The 17,617-nt window shown below is 44.6% G+C and overlaps 2 protein-coding genes across 3 annotated transcripts; both read right to left on the reverse strand.

Moving 5' to 3' along the window:
• Positions 1-2: 2 nt before the first annotated feature.
• asap2b (ArfGAP with SH3 domain, ankyrin repeat and PH domain 2b) lies at positions 3-14,329 on the reverse strand. Of its 2 annotated transcripts, XM_084700233.1 has the most exons (28): positions 13,896-14,329; positions 11,288-11,360; positions 10,096-10,241; positions 9,901-9,975; positions 9,648-9,697; positions 8,824-8,953; positions 8,280-8,365; positions 8,084-8,159; positions 7,807-7,893; positions 7,179-7,282; positions 6,727-6,796; positions 5,991-6,078; positions 5,360-5,408; positions 5,077-5,243; positions 4,659-4,792; positions 4,271-4,365; positions 3,972-4,149; positions 3,722-3,807; positions 3,417-3,532; positions 3,259-3,326; positions 3,031-3,138; positions 2,467-2,782; positions 2,293-2,391; positions 1,833-2,082; positions 1,500-1,558; positions 1,327-1,403; positions 1,043-1,162; positions 3-769 (listed from the first exon to the last, which is right to left on the reverse strand). In XM_084700233.1, the coding sequence occupies exons 1-28, from the start codon at positions 14,019-14,021 to the stop codon at positions 695-697; spliced, it is 3,108 nt and encodes a 1,035-aa protein (XP_084556359.1). In that variant the 5' UTR covers positions 14,022-14,329; the 3' UTR covers positions 3-694. The 2 variants fall into 2 exon arrangements, with proteins under 2 accessions (XP_084556359.1, XP_084556360.1); XM_084700234.1 differs by lacking the exons at positions 10,096-10,241; positions 11,288-11,360; positions 13,896-14,329 and having other exon boundaries at positions 9,912-9,975.
• A 292-nt stretch (positions 14,330-14,621) lies between these two features.
• e2f6 (E2F transcription factor 6) lies at positions 14,622-17,579 on the reverse strand. The gene is made up of 8 exons (XM_084700130.1): positions 17,088-17,579; positions 16,928-16,986; positions 16,797-16,849; positions 16,518-16,704; positions 16,151-16,293; positions 15,866-15,978; positions 15,453-15,612; positions 14,622-15,173 (listed from the first exon to the last, which is right to left on the reverse strand). The coding sequence occupies exons 1-8, from the start codon at positions 17,436-17,438 to the stop codon at positions 15,136-15,138; spliced, it is 1,104 nt and encodes a 367-aa protein (XP_084556256.1). The 5' UTR covers positions 17,439-17,579; the 3' UTR covers positions 14,622-15,135.
• Positions 17,580-17,617: the final 38 nt, after the last annotated feature.

Consider the following 17,617-nt stretch of genomic DNA (forward strand, 5'->3'; position numbering starts at 1 on the left):
AACAGAGTTCCTTAGGTTTTAATAGCTGATCATGCATCCAAAGTATACAGAATGAAAGTACACTACATTTTACGACTTCATTTCTGTAGTTGTTGCTAAATCAAACACCTATACACGAGTTACCTTGTAACCCTATTTTCAACATCATCAATACACAGAAATACTTTGCAAACATGATAATCACAGTAACTGTCAAACATGTGTCCTGGATTATTTTCCCTGAATCATGTCACTGCAGAAAGACTTGAGGTCTTTCTCTCATGTGTACACACCACCTTGTGTAATAAAGACTACACAGATTCACAACTAAGGCACTGTTTGATTTCACACACGTTCCTCTCTGTTCATTTTTATAGTCCCAGTAACAAACACAAAGAAGTAAAGTAAAGGTGTGTTTTTCTAGTATTTGGCTGACACGTCATCAATACTTCTCAAATATAACTCCTGTTTGATAAATCAGGATTGTTAAACAGCACACAATGTTCAACTCAACATTTGGGTTAGCTGGTCAACTTGCCATCTTATCTGACAAGGAATTCTTGCATATCACATACTACTCATTTTCCATATCACATTCAGTTTCAGGCACACAAACAGGATATGCAGCACAGTCCAGTACATTACAGTCCAGTGTCATGAACAAATGTGAAACTCGGGCCAAAAGATGGCAACTTTGGTTGCACTTTTTGATGAATCAATCTGTGAAGACATGTACAAACGTCACAGGAAACACTCCTTTTCTAGAGGGCTCTGCCTCAATGTGTCCCACCTACAACAAACACAAAGGACACATTAGAATAATACAATAAAAAAACTGTAAAAACCTTTTATCTTGTTTGAATTTTCCCATCATTTCCCCCCCCCTTCCACTTGAGGAAATCACATCTATGACATGATAAGACATGTCATAGATCAAAGCACACATGTCTTCTCAGATGTCACCAATCCAGCAATGTGAGATCAGTGATTGTCCAATAAGGGGTGGAAGGTAGGTTGTGTTTGTTTCCTGCAGTGACGTGTGTGTTGGAGGTGCAGTACCTACCCACCACTCCTGGTCCTCTTCTCCATCCACCACGATCACCTCCCCCTCTTTGAAGGTCAGCTCGTCTGGGTTGTCTGCTGAGCAGTTGTAGATGGCCTTCACCCTCTTGGGTCCATGTTTCTGAGATGTGAGTCACAGAAGAAAACGCACCAACAACCAACCAGACATTTACATGTATTTGTTAATGGAATTCTCAAGTCTCATTTGACTTAATTACTTTACGTAGACTGTAACGCTACATATTCCTTTCTGTAACTAGTAATTGGGAAGAAGCTGGAACCTACAGGGTGGTTTGTGCGGGGCCTTGGAGCAGGGGGACAGCCAGGGCTCTGAGCAGATCCAGTCTGTGGCAAAGTCTTGGCTGTTCACAAAACAAGAAAACATAGTACTGCATATGACTAAATAGCACCTCCCATATTGTGATGAATGACAGCCCTTTGAATGTGTGTGTGTTTACCTGGTCTATCTACAGATCCAGTCCGAAGTGGTGGCCTTTGAGGATGGTTTTTATTTGGCCTGAAATCAGAGAAGGATTCTCTTCACTTCACCTACCACACACACAGCTCTTATAAAGAAGACCACAATTACAAACACTTCTCTCTAGTGTTGATGGAGACATTTGAGGAGACAACATAAGGTTGCTTTTGAGTTAGTTTGTTCATTTGTTCAGTTTGCTACAAACCACCTCCCCAGAAGAGAAAAAAACGTAAACATTTTAAATGAATGTGGATAGTTGTGGATGGATGAGAATAACTTAATTTTATCTTCCTCTCCAATAGCCCGGCATTACCCTGTCGGTGATGTAGGCGATTTGGGTCCTTTGGGTCCTTTGGGTCTATTGGGGTTGTGCGGAGGTACGGGGGGTAGCATTGTGGGTTTAGACAGGGGTGCAGGGGGGGCCGTAGGAACCAAGGTGGGTGCAGCCGGCCCAGGCTGTGTTGGAGGTAGGGGTAGAGGGGGTAGAGGTAAGTTCTTGGCCTTGAATTCCATCATACTGATCCTCCTGTTTGCTGGGGGAGGGGGGGCGGCTGGGGGAAGCACTGTTGGAGGAACCGGGGGGAAGAAAAGGCACAGTACAGTTAGCATAGTGATGATATACAGGTTGGAAAGCCACACAACAGAAGTCATTTGCTGTCTTTTAATTATGTTTATTCATCCATTTTATTGGATTATTCCCGCCTGGTACAATCAACATTTAAACCCCGCCCACCGACACTCAAAGCAGACAGAGGGATAAAATCCTATCTCACCATACAAGGAGCTGTCAGTCTCAGACAGGGGGTTCGGAGGGTCAGAGGATGACCGCTGTCTGTCCACCACCTCCATCGGACCAGGCTTAAGCACAGAAGCTGTTTAAGAGTGCTAAAGGTCAGTCCTTCTGTCTATGCATAGAAAATTGCTTTACACAATTAGACATTCTGTACCTTTTCCAATATTTCTGGGAGGCAGGGATGGTACGGGAGGCAGGGATGGTAGGGGAGGCAGGCATGGCAGTGGGGGCAGAGATGGGAGGGTTGCCCCTGGCACCGCCGTACCCCCGGTCATCCCTTGTGGAGGGGGGCTGAACTCCATGACAGTGCCGTAGGTCTCGTTGCTGATCAGGCTGGATGCTTGGGCCTTCTGCTTGTCCCTGGCCAGGGAGGCGGCGTCCCGGGCGATGGAAGCCAGGTTGGGCTGCATTTGACCCGTGACTGGCACGAAGCAGCTGACTGGGCGGTCTTCTCGCTTGTAGGGGATGGGCTGGGGGCGGGGCCAGGGGGGAAAGAGTAAACACACACCGGGTCAACACAACCCCTTATAAGAACATTGTTAAAACTGTGTGTTGCTGTGCTGTTCTCAGCACCAGGGTTAAAAGCAGCTGCAATCTGAATAACTCGCTGCATTTGAGAGTCTTTGAGGTGCGTTTGATTTGAACCGTAGACCCTCGTTGGAATCATGCTTTGTCCCCCCCCCCCCCCAACCCTAACCCTAACCCCCCTAGTGCTCACCTTGTCTTCCATCTCGTCGTCGCTCTCGTCAAGGTCATCGTTGCGGAGACGCCACTCGTACTCCACATGCACATGGACGTTAAACTTCCCAGCCTGTGCCTGGTTCAGCTGGCAAATACACACACGCATACACACACACGCCATCAACCTCCTCTCGCAGACCCCAAAATGACAGGGATAGCCTCCAATCTGTGAAGTCTAAACACAGAGGACCACTCAAACACTCACCAGTTCCTCACACTGCTTGTGACGGAGGCGCTTGGCGATATCCAGTGGCGTTTCTCCCGCCTCATTGGCTGCAAATGCAAACCAACAATCAAAACATGTCTTTCAATAGGACTCATGGGCGCTCCTGGTCACTTGTTCCAGTGTTGTGGGTGACTCACCGATGCTGACGGAGGCCCGACCCCTCAACAGCAGCTTGAGACACTCACTGTTGTCCGTCAGACTGCAGTAATGAAGAGCTGTGCTCCCTTTGGCTGTCTGTTTCTCCAGACTGCCACTGTGGAGTGCGCACACACACACACACACACACACACACACACACACAGAGTCTGGTAAATAACGGTCACAACGTATTGAACTGGTAAATATGTGAAATGTTGTCTTCACATTCTAGATCTGTGATGCTCCTGGTGTGGTGACAGACAGTGCAGCAGCACATCTTTCTGTGTTGCCGAGGCCTCTGTACCTGTTTTGAGCCAGGAAGTCGACAATATGGAGGGATGTCCGGTCCACCATTCGGACAGCGAGGTGCAATGCTGTCTCTCCAGGTTCCTAAGAGCACAGAGAGGAGGATACTTACAGGCAACAGTACCCCCAAAAAACACTAGCTGACTCGCATTGATTGCTGGAAAAAAAGCACCAAAAAACTAAAGACAGATGAACTAAAAGAAAATGAAAGTTATTGGTTGAGAACAAAGGTCAGATGTGTATCTCACATGTTCATTGGCCATGGGGATGGTCTCCATCAGGTCCACTCCTTCAGCGTAGACCTGGAGGAGGGACAGGATGTCGCGAGTCCTCACCGCCTCGTACAGGACACGCAGGTCCACATGCCTCTTGTGTGCAAAGCGCTTCTCCGTGTACTTGGCTGTGATGTAATCTTTCCGTGTTTGCCTGAAGGCGAGAACACAACAAAGAAGAATATTCAGGACTGGTTTTGTTGTGATGTCACATGCTGAAGGGAAAGTGATGGTGGTTAAGGAGAATGGTGGGTGGGATCTTCCTTGTCACCCACATGTCGCTGGAAGGGTTGGGCTTAGTCACTCCCTGAGAAGACAGGTCTGCCTCCATGATCTCATTGAAGCTGGAGTTTCCAATATTCTTAGCAAGCTAAGGGAACACACAGAACACAACAGATGAAGTTTCCTGCTACCAAGCCTGCTGACATGAAACATCAGCCAGCAACCACAGCCTCCACAACACACCAAATTAGAGTTTGGAAATACAATTTCCTAGTACTTCAAAAGGAATCAAATAAAATGTTCCTAATAAAGTTTCCCTGGAGTGCCAGTTGGGTGAAGTTTGAATTTGGAGGGATTATTGTGTTGGTTTGCAATCAATCATGTACAGATAAGTATTTGAAAGGATTTCCAATAGTATTTCAAATCTGAGGAGGTACTTACCAGGAGCTCTGAGGTTCCCAGGACATCCAGAGTGAGAGACTGGATCCTGGAGTAATGGACGCCCATCTCCCTGTGGATCCCAGAACACTCAATGCAGATGAGCACACCCAGGTTAGTAGACAACCAAGTGGGCCCTGGAAACAGAGAACAGGGATGATTAATTGAGCAAAAAATAGGCTGTCTGTCAGAAACTCGTCTGACAAGCTTGTCAAACAGACAAAAATCCAGCACATTCATTACAGCACAGTGAGAAAAGCGAGTGTCAATAATCCTACAAAACATTCTTCCACAGGTGTGGATGCCATGTCGAGTTGTCACTCAAACTCAGACAATTCCGTCGTTTCCGCTTGACCGAGCAATCGGAAGCCCGGTGGAGGAAGCCAACTGCTAATTTCCCAGAGTGCTCTCTGTCTCTCACCGGGCGCTCCGCAGTCACAGCAGATGTCGTTGCCGCTCATCCTTTTCACTTCTCCCACGATGGCCTTGGTCAGCTCCTGGACAATGTTGTTCTCCCCATCGTTCTGTTCTCCCTGGAAGGCATTGTTCAGAGCCAACTCCTTGCTGTTCTGGAGGACTGAGATCCATCTGTGGACATCCACAGAAGAAGAAAAAGAATCCAAATCAGGGAGTCAGCGAGGAACAAAGACAACGTGAAGAGCACCCAGATGTCGACCGGTCTCATCGCTCTGCTAGACACTCACATCTGGCAATCTGCTTCGTCCTCAGCTTGGAAGTGATAGGTTCTGTCATCTGTTTAGGGAAACAGACAATGAGCGGCATGAGAAACATCAACTCAAAGATCAGAAGCAGTAAGATGAGAAAGATAGAGTCTGTAAACTGCACAGGGCACTCTGGCTGAAAACTAGCCAGCAGGCCAATATAGTCATGTTAAAGGATAAACACTCCCCCCAGTACAACAAAATAGTTTCAAGTGAATCATATGAGTTGACTGGTGTGAGTTACAGTATTCATGATTACTCTGGGAGCCAGACCAGTCGGCCCGCTCTGATGTTTCATTTACTCTGATGGGTCTGGCCAGTGGCCCCCCTCCCATCCAAACTGATTTCTTTATCAGAATCTGTTTGGGCCAATCACAGCCATTTATTGGATATGAGGTGGGTTCATTATGATGACTGTACAGGGGAGTGCTGTTGAGCCATTTCCGTAAACAACCAAGAGGATTTGTTGCTCTGATTGGTTGTATCTATCCAATTCTATCCAACTGCGTCTAGAGGCATTCTGGTCTGCCCCTTACACCCCTTGGAAATTGAAAATGATAAGTTCCAGACTCATTCCCATTTTGCTAACTGGACAGGGAAACAACCAACTCACGGGAGAAAAGGTCGAAGCTCTTCTTCTCGTCCGGGTTACACTTGACTTGACAGGTCAGAAGGTTGAGTTTAGCTGGGGGTGCATTGGCCTATGACACAGACAGAGAGGAGTGTGAGAAAAGAGAGGGAGGGGAGTGCCTAATAAATAACAATGTTATCCTTCTGACAGAGGGCATGGGTAAAACTGTAGGGTCTGTCAACCTATCGCATGAGCAAAGCCAGCTGACTGATGTAGTGGTGAGGGGAAATAGATATTTCTGAGGAATAAAAAGACCCTTTTGAGTATCGTAACCAAGGCATGAATTGTTCAAGGTTAAGACTCTCCTCAAGCATATAGGTATCAGGACGATCGTGTCCCACCTACTGCGACAGTGTCCAAACTATCCCTACAATTCTCTGGCCTTGGAGACATTCTCGTGCAGAGTGCTTCTTCCCACCCTGAACTCTGTCATCCTTTTCCTCATGCTCCTCCTCCTTTTTTTCTTCTTCTTCTGCTTGCTCTTTCTTGATATGCTCTTTGGCTCTACAGGTAAAAACTTCAAAATCACAAAAAAAAAAATATAAAAAAAGAATTGTGCTTCGGCCAGAGCTTTCTGTATGTTTCTTATTGATGGAGAAGAGAAAGTATCCCCCTAAGAACCCCGAGGGGGTGCTACCATGCAGAACACCCGAGCAGGGAGCAAAGCCTCAGTTTCACATGCAAGGCAAGTGAGGAGAACATGTCGAGGTTCATGTACCGTTCCATGGGAGATAGTGAGGAAGCCGTTTTTCACAGAACACCTCCTTTTCTGCCACACTTTCCTCAGGCTGAAGAAAGAATACAATAGAAACAAGCATTAGCAACACTATCCTACTGAACACTAACCCACTCTGTCCGCCCGTATTAAAGATGGAAGGAGCACTACATTGGAGCCATTAGTCCCTTTAGGAGATGCAGATACAACCCTTTTAGAGCAAATAGAAACATTTTAGGCCCAAATAACTGTTTCTAAAATAAACTACAAACCTTTTAAAAAGGTGCAATTTGGAACCAAATTGGATCATTCACAAACATAATATACTTGAAATTATTCTACAGAGAGCACTTTTTTCTAATAGTGTGGATCACAAACGACTGAACACAGGTGCAAATCCCATCTGTGAAGACATTAAATTGTATTTTGGCTCTACTTATTCCATGTCGACTCACCCCTCGCTTTTCTTGTACAGCATGCCATCATACTCTGTGCCGTAGGCTTTGTTGCCCTGGAGTTGGTGCAGACTGTATCCTGCATTCTGTTTAGCCTGGGAGTCCTGATACACACACACACATACACACACACACACAAACAAACACATGCACACACAGAAGAGAGACGAGTCTAAAAGACTTTTTCACCAATACTTACTTTGCCTTAATCATCCTACAGTAGTGATTCAGCATTATGTCTCTGGCTGTGGTTGGGTTTCGCTCTATTCAAATAATGGAGGGGTGACTGTGGAATCTGTGAGCCATGAAATTTACATGGAGGCCTTGGAGAGTGAATCATATATTCTCTAGAGACAATAATGCTCACTGAGAAGCCAGGCTGCTGTGGCAAGCGAGGGTGAATGTACTGTATCCTGCAGTCCTAAAGCTGTTTAACTCTTTAGAAATCCTTTCGTCTGGTTATGGACAACTCCAAATGGGAAATCGCATTGTAATTTTGTGTGTGTACCTAGCACCCTTTCCTAACAGTGTCAACATAAGCAGGTTAGCTGGTTAAAAAACACAGCTACAGTAGCTACAGAAGTAGCCCGGAGATTCCATGGCTTTACGCTAACATGCTGTCATTTACCTCCTTCTGCTCCGCCTGAAGGGAGGACTTGAGAGTATCCCTCAGCTGAGTCAGCTGTTTTCTCTCTCCATCGCTGGTCTGTTTGATCTGGGGACAGAAGCACCAGGGAGCCCACAGAGGAGAGGAAAACAGAAAGTTAACCGAAAGCATTGTTAAATATGCAAGGATAATTATTAACGTTTTTCACCATGATATAAAGAAGTAACCTATGAAAACAGCAACAACGTTATGTTCTGAGAATGCTCTACTTAGGACAGAAAGAGAGAAGAGCTCTCACAGAGGTCAAGTCTGTAGCCAGTTTCTCTATGGATGGTTTCATACTCTCCACTGCCTTCAGCCCATCCTGGAAGTAGCTGCAGAAGAGAGGAGAGAAGAGAGGATAGGAGAGCAGAGGGGAGGGGTGAGATACACTCATGGGTATTCAGAGTCAAAAAAGGCTAAGGTCACATCAGATGGTTGTCTGAACAACATACTTGCATTGGGCGTGGAAGTATTTGACGAGGTTCTGGAGAAAGTCCACTCCCTTCTTGACTTTGATTTCATTCACTTTCAGAAGATACTAGGAAAGGAAAGATTGGTATTAGGCATGGAAAATAAGACAACAGGAACATAAATATCTCTTTCCTCAACTTTTACATATGCTAAGATTCACATCGGAGATCATTGAGGAAGGAAGACATGACATTTCAAAAACCAGCAATCAAAGCTGAAGGTACAACATAAAATGGAGCACAAGCCCCAACCCTCATACCTAATGTCAAATCAAGGGCGTCAGATGGCTGAGCGGTTATGGAATCGGGCTATTAATCAGAAGGTAGCCGGTTCGATTTCGGCCGTGCAAATTGACGTTGCCAGGACACGTTGTGTCCTTGGGCAAGGCACTACACCCTACTTACCTCGGGGGAATGTCCCTGTACTCACTGTAAGTTGCTCTGGTCAAAAGCGTCTGCTAAATGACTAAATCTAAGTAAACACAGTGCCCTCCGGTGGTCTGGAGGCATAGGTGCACCTCCTCACCTCACACATCTGCAGCTGGAACATCTGCCTCTCCTTCTCCATCTCCTCGGCGATCTCTCCTCCCCGGAACTCCGTCCGGATCATCCCATGCTGCCGAGCATGCTCCTTCTTCTCCTTCTCTATCTTAGTCCTGTGGGGACAAGAAGGACAGGGACAGAAAGGACAAGCCACAAAGGTCAAAGGTCATAATGGAGCCCAGTCTGCACAAAGCCTGATGAACACACTTAAACTAGAACCTTCTTTCTCAGCAAAATGAACAAACCTCAAAGATTGACATTCATGACGTCTTAATGTAGCTTCCCTGCAATTGTTTTCTGTGTCAAGCATCACACAGTAAACTGGAATACCTGTTGTGTTAAGTAACTGATTAAATACGCTTCAAACACCAGAGTCTCTTGAGATGAATCCAAGTTTGGCTGTCCATTGTGTTCACATGGTCACTCTCAGACGTTACACTGTTGTAACCTTACTAACAATAGAGCATTCACAACTGAGGCTGCTGGATAGTCCTTTTTGCTATCATGTGGCCTGTCTTTGTCTGGCTTATCAGCTGTTTCATGAAACGTGCCAGCTGACCTGTAAAAGTCCTCCGTCTATTGGCTGTGAACAAACCAACACAATGAGATTGAGGTGTTGTTTTATCAGGTAAGCATTTCAGAAACACCCACATTGCAGACCTCGTGCTTTCCTTGTGTTTGTGCTTGTGCTGTAATCGCTAACTTGGGCTGAACCCACCCATCTGCTGCTCTAGTTTCCAATGAAAGTTTCATTCTAGTTTCGAATGAAAGGGCAAAGCAGGGGAAAGCTTGTCAATTGCCTCTTACACTTTTGTTTCGTAATCCTTCCAGGCTTTATCGAAAGGCTTTTTCAGGTCCTGCAGAATGCAAAACAATATGTATGTCAGGATTATGAACAGAATGTATACAGACATTCCAACAATCAGTACATATACATTGTTTGCTTGCAATGTACATTCTATCAGTCATAGGCAAATATTAGGCACAACAACTCCAACAGTAATCTTAAGTCTCCACAGAATTATAATACCATTTCGCAGGCACATTTCAAAACACATACCCCTTTCACACCTTTCAGATCTCCCTTTAGCAGCGTGTCTAATGGAAAGGTGATGATATTGTTCATGTTCTGCAGCTGCAAACATCAGAAAAGCCAGATAGTGAAATACTATCCCCCAAGAAAGGTGAACTGAGAGACAGATGGATGAGGTGAACAACATGGAAGGGTTAGGTGGCTGGTGCTCTGGGCACTCACCAGGTTCTTGAAGAGAGCTGTGAGTTCTCTGGTGAGGACTGCAAACTTGAGGAAGGCAGAGCCCACCTCATTGTCGTCCCTGCTGAATGAGTTGTCCCCAAACTTCTCCACGGACTGGATGTACTGCTCCTCATTGTCAACATGGACTAAGAGAAACACGGAGATCAGTCTCTGTTTCTGACAAAATACCACAATGTAGATGGAATTTCTGGGCTATTATGTAATAATATCCAATTCTATGCTATGCTACATTCTGCTATGTTATATTTTGCTGTGTCACATCACAAACAGGATATGCTGTCCTATGGGTAAGACTGCCCTCCTTAACTGTGTTAAACAGTATCACGAGGCAGTGAGTTATAACTCCTTCATACAATACCTGGCTAACACATGAAATGACTTCTGTACCAAGATTACTAAAAGACTGAAGGTTCAGTTTGGTATACATATCTAGTGGCTCACAAATTGTGTGCCATGGATTCAAAGTGTGACAGAATGTTAGACGTCTGGTATGATGCAACACCAACACAGAAGAGCTTACCCTGCAAGACAGGAAACATTCTTGGACATGTGTGAGTGTATTTTACAACACATTGTATTTATATTGCTCCTGTATTCTTTCACAACCCAGAACAATGTTTCAGCTCACTTCCTGTCTCTAAACTCTATACTTAAAAAGTAAAGGATTTTTCAGTAAACATAGAAATCATAATATGGTCATGACATGCTTGCATGTCTGTTCCGTGAGCAGAACAATGAACAGTGAATAGAGGAGTGCATGTTCTGGAGTTTACCCACCACACCAGACATAAGCCTGAGTGGCAATAAGGTATTTTCAGTGAGTCAATATTACACTCCAATAAAATGCCAAGGCCAGCTGGTATTTGTAGTTCTAGAGGGAAGCTAGGGAGGGGCAGTAATGCAGGATGAAAGCCTGAGTGACTGAGACTGTACGTATCAACAGAGAGGGAGTCCAGAGTCCCCCTCTGCTCCTCCCCAAGCCTGCTGAGACAGGTGTCTGGAATGGGAGGAATGCAGACAGGGTTGCTATCTCTGTGTCTTTCTTTCTCCTCATCAACGTTACACTCCACCATCCTCGACATAGAGCTCACGTACAAACCAACACTTTCCATTACAGACGCATAGTAATCCTGTATATGTTAGGGATTTCACACAGAGACTGAGCACTCACCTAAGCCAGAGTTGTTTATGGCCTTGACAGACTTCTTGATCTTGTGCAGGACCCCTCTGTCTAGATCCAGAGTCTGTTGAAGAAGGAGCCCACAGGGTCCAAGTCAGTAGGGAGGTAGGAGGGTGATAACACACACACACACACACACACACCAACAAAACAGCCCCTAACACACACACCAGCAAAATACACCCTTTCACATACACACACACACACACGCACACACACACACACACACACACACACAGGGCCCAGGCCTTAGTCAGTGAATGAATTCCCAGGGGATTATTTCAGTGGCTGAGCAAAGGACTGGCCCAGCCCTTCTCTAATGTTTACACAGAAACTCCATAGACAGGGCACTGAGCCCAGCTCACGCCTGCTAAATTGTGAGAGTGTACAGTGACAGCGACATCCCCTCTCTGATGCTGTGCAACTCTCCAACTACACAGGGCTGCAAAAAACAAGGAAATGTTTTCTGGCAAACCACATTTTGAGGCTGTGGAGCCATTGTACAGTAGTAAAATACTGTATACAAATAAGTTACATATACGTGATTCCTTTTAGTGTGAAATCTGGTGTTCAGTCCTTTGATCCTTAGCAGAAGTCTATTTTCCATCACTCTGTTCTGATCACAGACAGGAGAGCTCATAAACAATGAGTCATCACTCCAGGCCATGGGACCAGTGTGAGTCATGGTGTGGATGCAGGTGGGCGTCCCACACACAGACTTGATGAGTAGACGTGTTTGTTGTGGAACTCAGATTTAATGTATTCTCACCAGTCCTCCACCCCAAAAGACTTAGGCTTGATAGTTCTCTTCTTTGTCTTACTCTTTATTTATATTTTGGTTGCTAAACAGATTAGTGGAATGGAGACTGAAGACTGTGATAGTGGTTGACACAGACAGCCCTCCTGGAAGACTTCTGGTGTTCTCATACAGGAAGACAGACACCTATGCAGAGAGGAAAGGAAGCAGGCAGGCCAGGACAGGCTGGGCTCTCAGATAGGAAAGGATAGAGGAGGCTATGTGGTTCAGAGAGACAGACAAAGAGAGAGAGAGAGAGAGAGAGAGAGAGAGAGAGAGAGAGAGAGAGAGAGAGAGAGAGAGAGAGAGAGAGAGAGAGAGAGAGAGAGAGAGAGAGAGAGAGAGAGAGAGTGAGCGCATGCTAGGACAGGAGCAGACAAACACAGCCCCAGCCCAGCCCCCAGGGATTCTCCCAGAATTCAGCAGTACATCATGTAGGCAGCCTAGAGCTTTGTTCTTCTAAGGTAGACAGAGAAAATGGAGAGAGGGTGGAGAGAAAGATAAAGAGGGAGAGCGAGGGGGGTGAGGGTAGAGAGAAAGAGATAATAGAGGCAGTGACAGCCCAGTGGTGTTCCCCACAGCACGGGATGTGACACGGTGCAAGATAAACAGCTTCCCTCCAAATTGATACTTTATCAACAATCTCAGACAGACTTGTAAAACGGGAAAGTGGAGTGTTGCCTGAAGAGCTAGAGCATGTCTTGTGTTGTCGCTAACGTGCATGGATGTGTGACTGTGGGCCCGTTGAGTCCAGATTGAAAGTGTGAGAATGCTGTCCTCGTCCACACAAAGGGAGAGATTGTGTTGTCAAACTGTTTATTCTGGAGGAGTACAAAAGATAGACTGGTTCTCTGTTCTGTTTCAGCTAAGATATAGAGTGGTTGTTGTGTGAATATACTGCTTGTATAAACTTCCTTGTTTTCACGGAGCGCAGGAAATGTAATCCATGTGTCACAGTCACCAACTGTCCTCATGCTTCCTTGGCTAATGCAATACTGTAGTCTTAGGCCACTCTGAGAAATCCTATTTTCATCTTCAAGTACTGACTTCAACATCATTAAAGCTGTGACCACTTGGACAGGGTAAAGAACAACCGCCAAAGTCAAAGAAACTTCTGGTAAACCATGTAGGAAGCTTGGACATGTTTAGAATATGTTTCTGTATTAATGCTTCTTTCACCATCAATAACTGATTGGTGTGTTTTTCCAAGAAATAGACCCTTACTACTCAGATGATTGGCTTAAGACTCAGTGACCTTTAACGTTTGCACACTCCTGATGTCAGGCATCAACGTCCCAGGCAGTAGAAACCATGTAATAATGCCAAGAATAGGGTTGTCCGTTTTGCAGAAGTCCCCACATTCATCTATACACAATCTTCAAAGAATCAACCCTGGTAATAGAAGGGTGATTCTACAACTTCTGAGCACGTTTGGCTTTGAAAACTGTTTAGAAATTAAAAATACTGAAATGTAATTCTAACTTTGCAAATATTTGTCTGCAATTAAAACATAATAATGGATTCAGGAATGTACAGGCTACATTTTTATTCCTAGTTTCTGAAATCTTCCTTCTTTAATTGTTGCAATTGCAATTTCAGCTATTCATACAGGGTTTTTGACAGCCCTGAGTAGCCTACCCTGCTAGGCAAGGGCGAGGTTCGACACATATGAAATGTTCGGATTTCAAAAAGAGGAAGTACTGTTTCTTTCGTTAATTTTTTTACATAATGTCAAGAACTCGTGAAAAATCGTTATTTCGTCCAGTTTTGATGGCCATACTCGTCATCCTTTCTTTAACTTACCTCTTCCAGTGCTGCCACGGCATTCCGACAATGGGACATCCGTGTGGTGAAGTTTGAGGTTGTGGGCGCTTTGTAGTCTTCATTTGTCTCTTTTACAAATTCCGTGACTGTAATTATGTCCGGCATAATTCACGGTTGATGAGTTTTAAATAATTAGAGAATAAAATATGCTAATGTTTTTCGTGTTCTCTATGAAACAGCTAGTTGTTAAACAAATTAGCTTTCTGATCAAAAGAGGTAGCCTAATTATCGTTCCAACTTTGCCATTCCTGTATCAGTAGCTCCACTTTGCCTACGCATGAATGAGGGGCGATCGTTGGGTCCACTTCTGTGAGTAAATACACAGTTCCATTATTCCATGGTTAGTTACAGTCCAGAGACTCAAATCATTGAAAGGACCAGTGAAAACGGATACTGGTTTGCTACACCAAAGATTTCACAACAACCTGTAAGCGCTGCGTTGCAGAGCGTCAACCTGGGAGAAACAGGGCGGAACGTATGTAAATAGCCAGGTTACGACCAATAGGAATGTGCATGGATTTACCTTTGCCCAATTCTTTAGCATGCCTGCCGTATCAGTTTATGACTACGCTATGACACGACGTTACAAATGTGATTGGATTTGAAACTCCTAGGTTAACTTAAGTTAACTTGTATAAACACTATGGTAAAAACAGAGCGGGCGGTGTATTTGAGCAATGTGGTTAGCAAAAAACAGTCACTGTCAGCAGTATGACTTACTTTAATAAGGTGAGGATGCTTGAAAAGTATACTTTTCAATAGTAATATAGCATGGAGGAAAAACCCCACTTGACATGAAGACAAAAAAAAAATAGAGTACAAAAGTGCTGTCAAAAGATAAAAATGTTGGAAAAAAGCATAAACACTGTCCATCTCACAGCATGACAACCCATAACACAATTTTCCGTACATGAACATGTTACTTTTACATCTTAATGCTGTCTTATGGAAACAGGGTGGTTGCAACTACAAATGACTTACTTTAGTTAACTCAGAATAACGCATATAAAAATAAAGCTTGCAATTCTGTGAATTCTTGTCATGTCCGTTTTCACAATCAAGTTCGAATTTTGTGATCTCTTCCGCTGTAACCACTTCCATTTAGTCCTAGAAAAAATTGCCATAGACATCCATGATGTATTCCCAGTAAGAGACATCCAAACAGTTTGATGGAAATGTTCAAAGAGGACAGCGGCCCGTCACGCTGCTGTGCTGCTGACTACGCACTCTGGACAGCTGTCTGTGGACCCAGCACACCTACAGAAGAAAAAGACAGATCAACACAAGTCAACTAGAACGCCCACACCAAAGATACTGTCATTTCCACTCCTTATTTCTGAGATTAGATATCTTAGCAAGCTCCAAAAATGTCTGTGCAAATGAAACGGATTTCTAACAACTCATTCCATGCCTGCCCAGTGCCTGTCTTTTGGCCAATACTGCCCTCTGCTGCAAGCATTGGAAAATACACTTGGTATGTCCACTGGAATGGACAAGTGATTAAATCATTAGCCTGATGGACAACTTGGTTTTTACCTGTGCTGAGTGGCATGGTCTTGATCCTGCTCTCCTCCAGTGTTACGAAGCCCACCGCTGCCTCCCCCCTGCTGCCCTCTGTGTCCCCTGGCCTGTCCATCTCACTGGTCAGGACTTTCATTGGGCCTCTCCCTCCTTTCAGGTGGATCTGGATGCTGTCCTGATTTGGAAAACAAGCGGGTTAGTAGCCAATTGATTCATACATCCTGCCAAAAGACCAGTGGGCAGCCTGGTTTTGCACAGAACCAATATTGGTTTAGATGTCATGCCAGACATAATCTGTATTGCCACATTCTGAAATTGCGTAAAAATATAAATACAAATAAAAAGACAACTAAAGAAAAGAGTCTGCTAGATACCTTGACTGAGAGACGGGTTAGGTTTGGACACCCTCCTCCCACCTAAGAGCTTACCTCCTTGGGTGTGGGCACCTCCAGCTTGGTCTCCTCTGGTGCCTTGATAGCTATAACTGTCTGGTCCTGGAAAACCTTGAGATGACTGATGTCCTCGTGAGTGACGTAGGCTGATGTAGATTGGCAGTTAAAGAAGACTGTGCCTTGCTGATATACAATGTACGTGTCTTTCATGAATGCTGGAGGAGAATCATTACAACAAGTAGCTTTTTTTCTTCCACAAACAGCTTAATGTGTATGAGCTCATTCATATCAGGTATGGTCTGATATATATATATAAAGGATATTTGCTGTTTTCCATGTCGTCAGTCATGTCAAATAGCTGATGGGCACAGCTCTTGATCAGCTCATCAAGAGTCTCCTCCACAATCTTCAGGTTGCCCAGTTCATGCTGCAGTCTCTGCTTTAAAATGGCTGGACAATGCCCTCTGGGGGGAGGGAGAGAGAAAAAGAAAACCTTACTGGAAATCCCTGTTGTTATAGAAACTGTGTTGCACGCTTTGTAAAACGTTTCAACACATATGTACTTTACTGTACGATTTTATGGAAATATCACAGCGTCAGAAGGTTAATCCGTATGTAAACTGTACAAATGGAGGCTCTTAAGAGTGGAGAGTGAGGAAAGAGTTGAAATGGTATGAATTGTACTCACATCCACTTAATCTTGTTAGTGGACTGCTTCCTGATGAGGTGGATCCCTTCCAGCACGTTGGTGACGTCGTACACCCTCCGTTTGCGTACACGGAGGCGAGGAGCAACCTCGTTGAGGTCGACTACGCCATCAGGGGAAGAATGCAATACCTCGAGGAAGCGCTTGGTCAATGTACCCAGGGATAGATCTAGTTTGTACCATAACCACACAAAGCAAAGTTTAAAAAACTAACAAGCAAATTTGACATGCAGATATTATGAGGATAAAATGATCACATACCTTTTCTTTGACCAGGGTTATTACTTTGGGTAGTTCCTTCCTTTTTAAAGACACTAACAGTAAAAAAATAAATACAAGTTAGAAATCATAACCAGTGATTAAAACAAAGTAAACATGGTGGGCAATCTTACGAGGATTCTGTCTCCGTCCCTGATTGAAGCTCAAGGTCTTCCTTTTCAAGACTTTCATCCTGTCATTCAAAATATATAACGTTGACGTGGGTTATAAATAATTAAAACAATGCATACTTAAAACACTCAGCTATCTATTTACTAGTCAAAGCAATCGCACCCAATGGAGGCCCGCAGCATCAGCATCATCTGGGCACACCTCCTCCTCCCCATCGTCAGACGACTCCGCGCCCCAGGGGCTGATCAAACCTAACGGTCCGTCAAGATATGGTGGCATGATAGGAATAGCATCCTCGCTTATTCCTCGAGGTGTTATATGGTCCGTCAGAAAGTGATCTTCACAAATAATGTGTTGCTCTGTTAAATCCTGTTTCTCGCTTTCTCTGAGGGCTGCAAGCCACACTTTCACTCGAGCTTGATCCTTGGGAAAATTGAAGAACCTTTTGGAAGGTCGAAAACCTCCTTTATTGTCGATGCGATTAGGACATCCCGAGACCACGCATTTCACCATGGTCGAATCAATATATTACGTCTGCTTACAAATAAGCTACATTCGAACATTAGTTCGACAAAACTCACGCTTGTTTCATGTTTGTTTATTTGAGATTCACGTTCGCTAGACAGGAAACGATGATGTTTTGATCCGGAAGCTTGCCCGCGTGACTACTGCTCAGCCTATGAGCTTATCCC

The sequence above is a fragment of the Hypomesus nipponensis genome, chromosome 6 (genome assembly GCF_054491055.1).
Source record: "Hypomesus nipponensis isolate SF chromosome 6, ASM5449105v1, whole genome shotgun sequence".
NCBI classification, from domain to species: Eukaryota; Metazoa; Chordata; class Actinopteri; order Osmeriformes; family Osmeridae; genus Hypomesus; species Hypomesus nipponensis.

Excerpts from the sequence above, each read along its gene's own strand:
- asap2b (XM_084700233.1), bottom strand. The coding sequence starts at position 14,021 with ATGCCGGACATAATTACAGTCACGGAATTTGTAAAAGAGACAAATGAA. Across the intron at positions 8,160-8,279 it reads TACTTCCACGCCCAATGCAA|CTACTTCCAGGATGGGCTGA; the intron begins GTATGTTGTTCA and ends TCTCTTCTGCAG. Across the intron at positions 3,327-3,416 it reads TCGGGCCTCCGTCAGCATCG|CCAATGAGGCGGGAGAAACG; the intron begins GTGAGTCACCCA and ends TTGCATTTGCAG.
- e2f6 (XM_084700130.1), bottom strand. The coding sequence starts at position 17,438 with ATGGTGAAATGCGTGGTCTCGGGATGTCCTAATCGCATCGACAATAAA. Across the intron at positions 16,705-16,796 it reads TAACCCTGGTCAAAGAAAAG|ATCTATCCCTGGGTACATTG; the intron begins GTATGTGATCAT and ends GGTACAAACTAG. Across the intron at positions 15,979-16,150 it reads CGACATGGAAAACAGCAAAT|CAGCCTACGTCACTCACGAG; the intron begins ATCCTTTATATA and ends GCCAATCTACAT.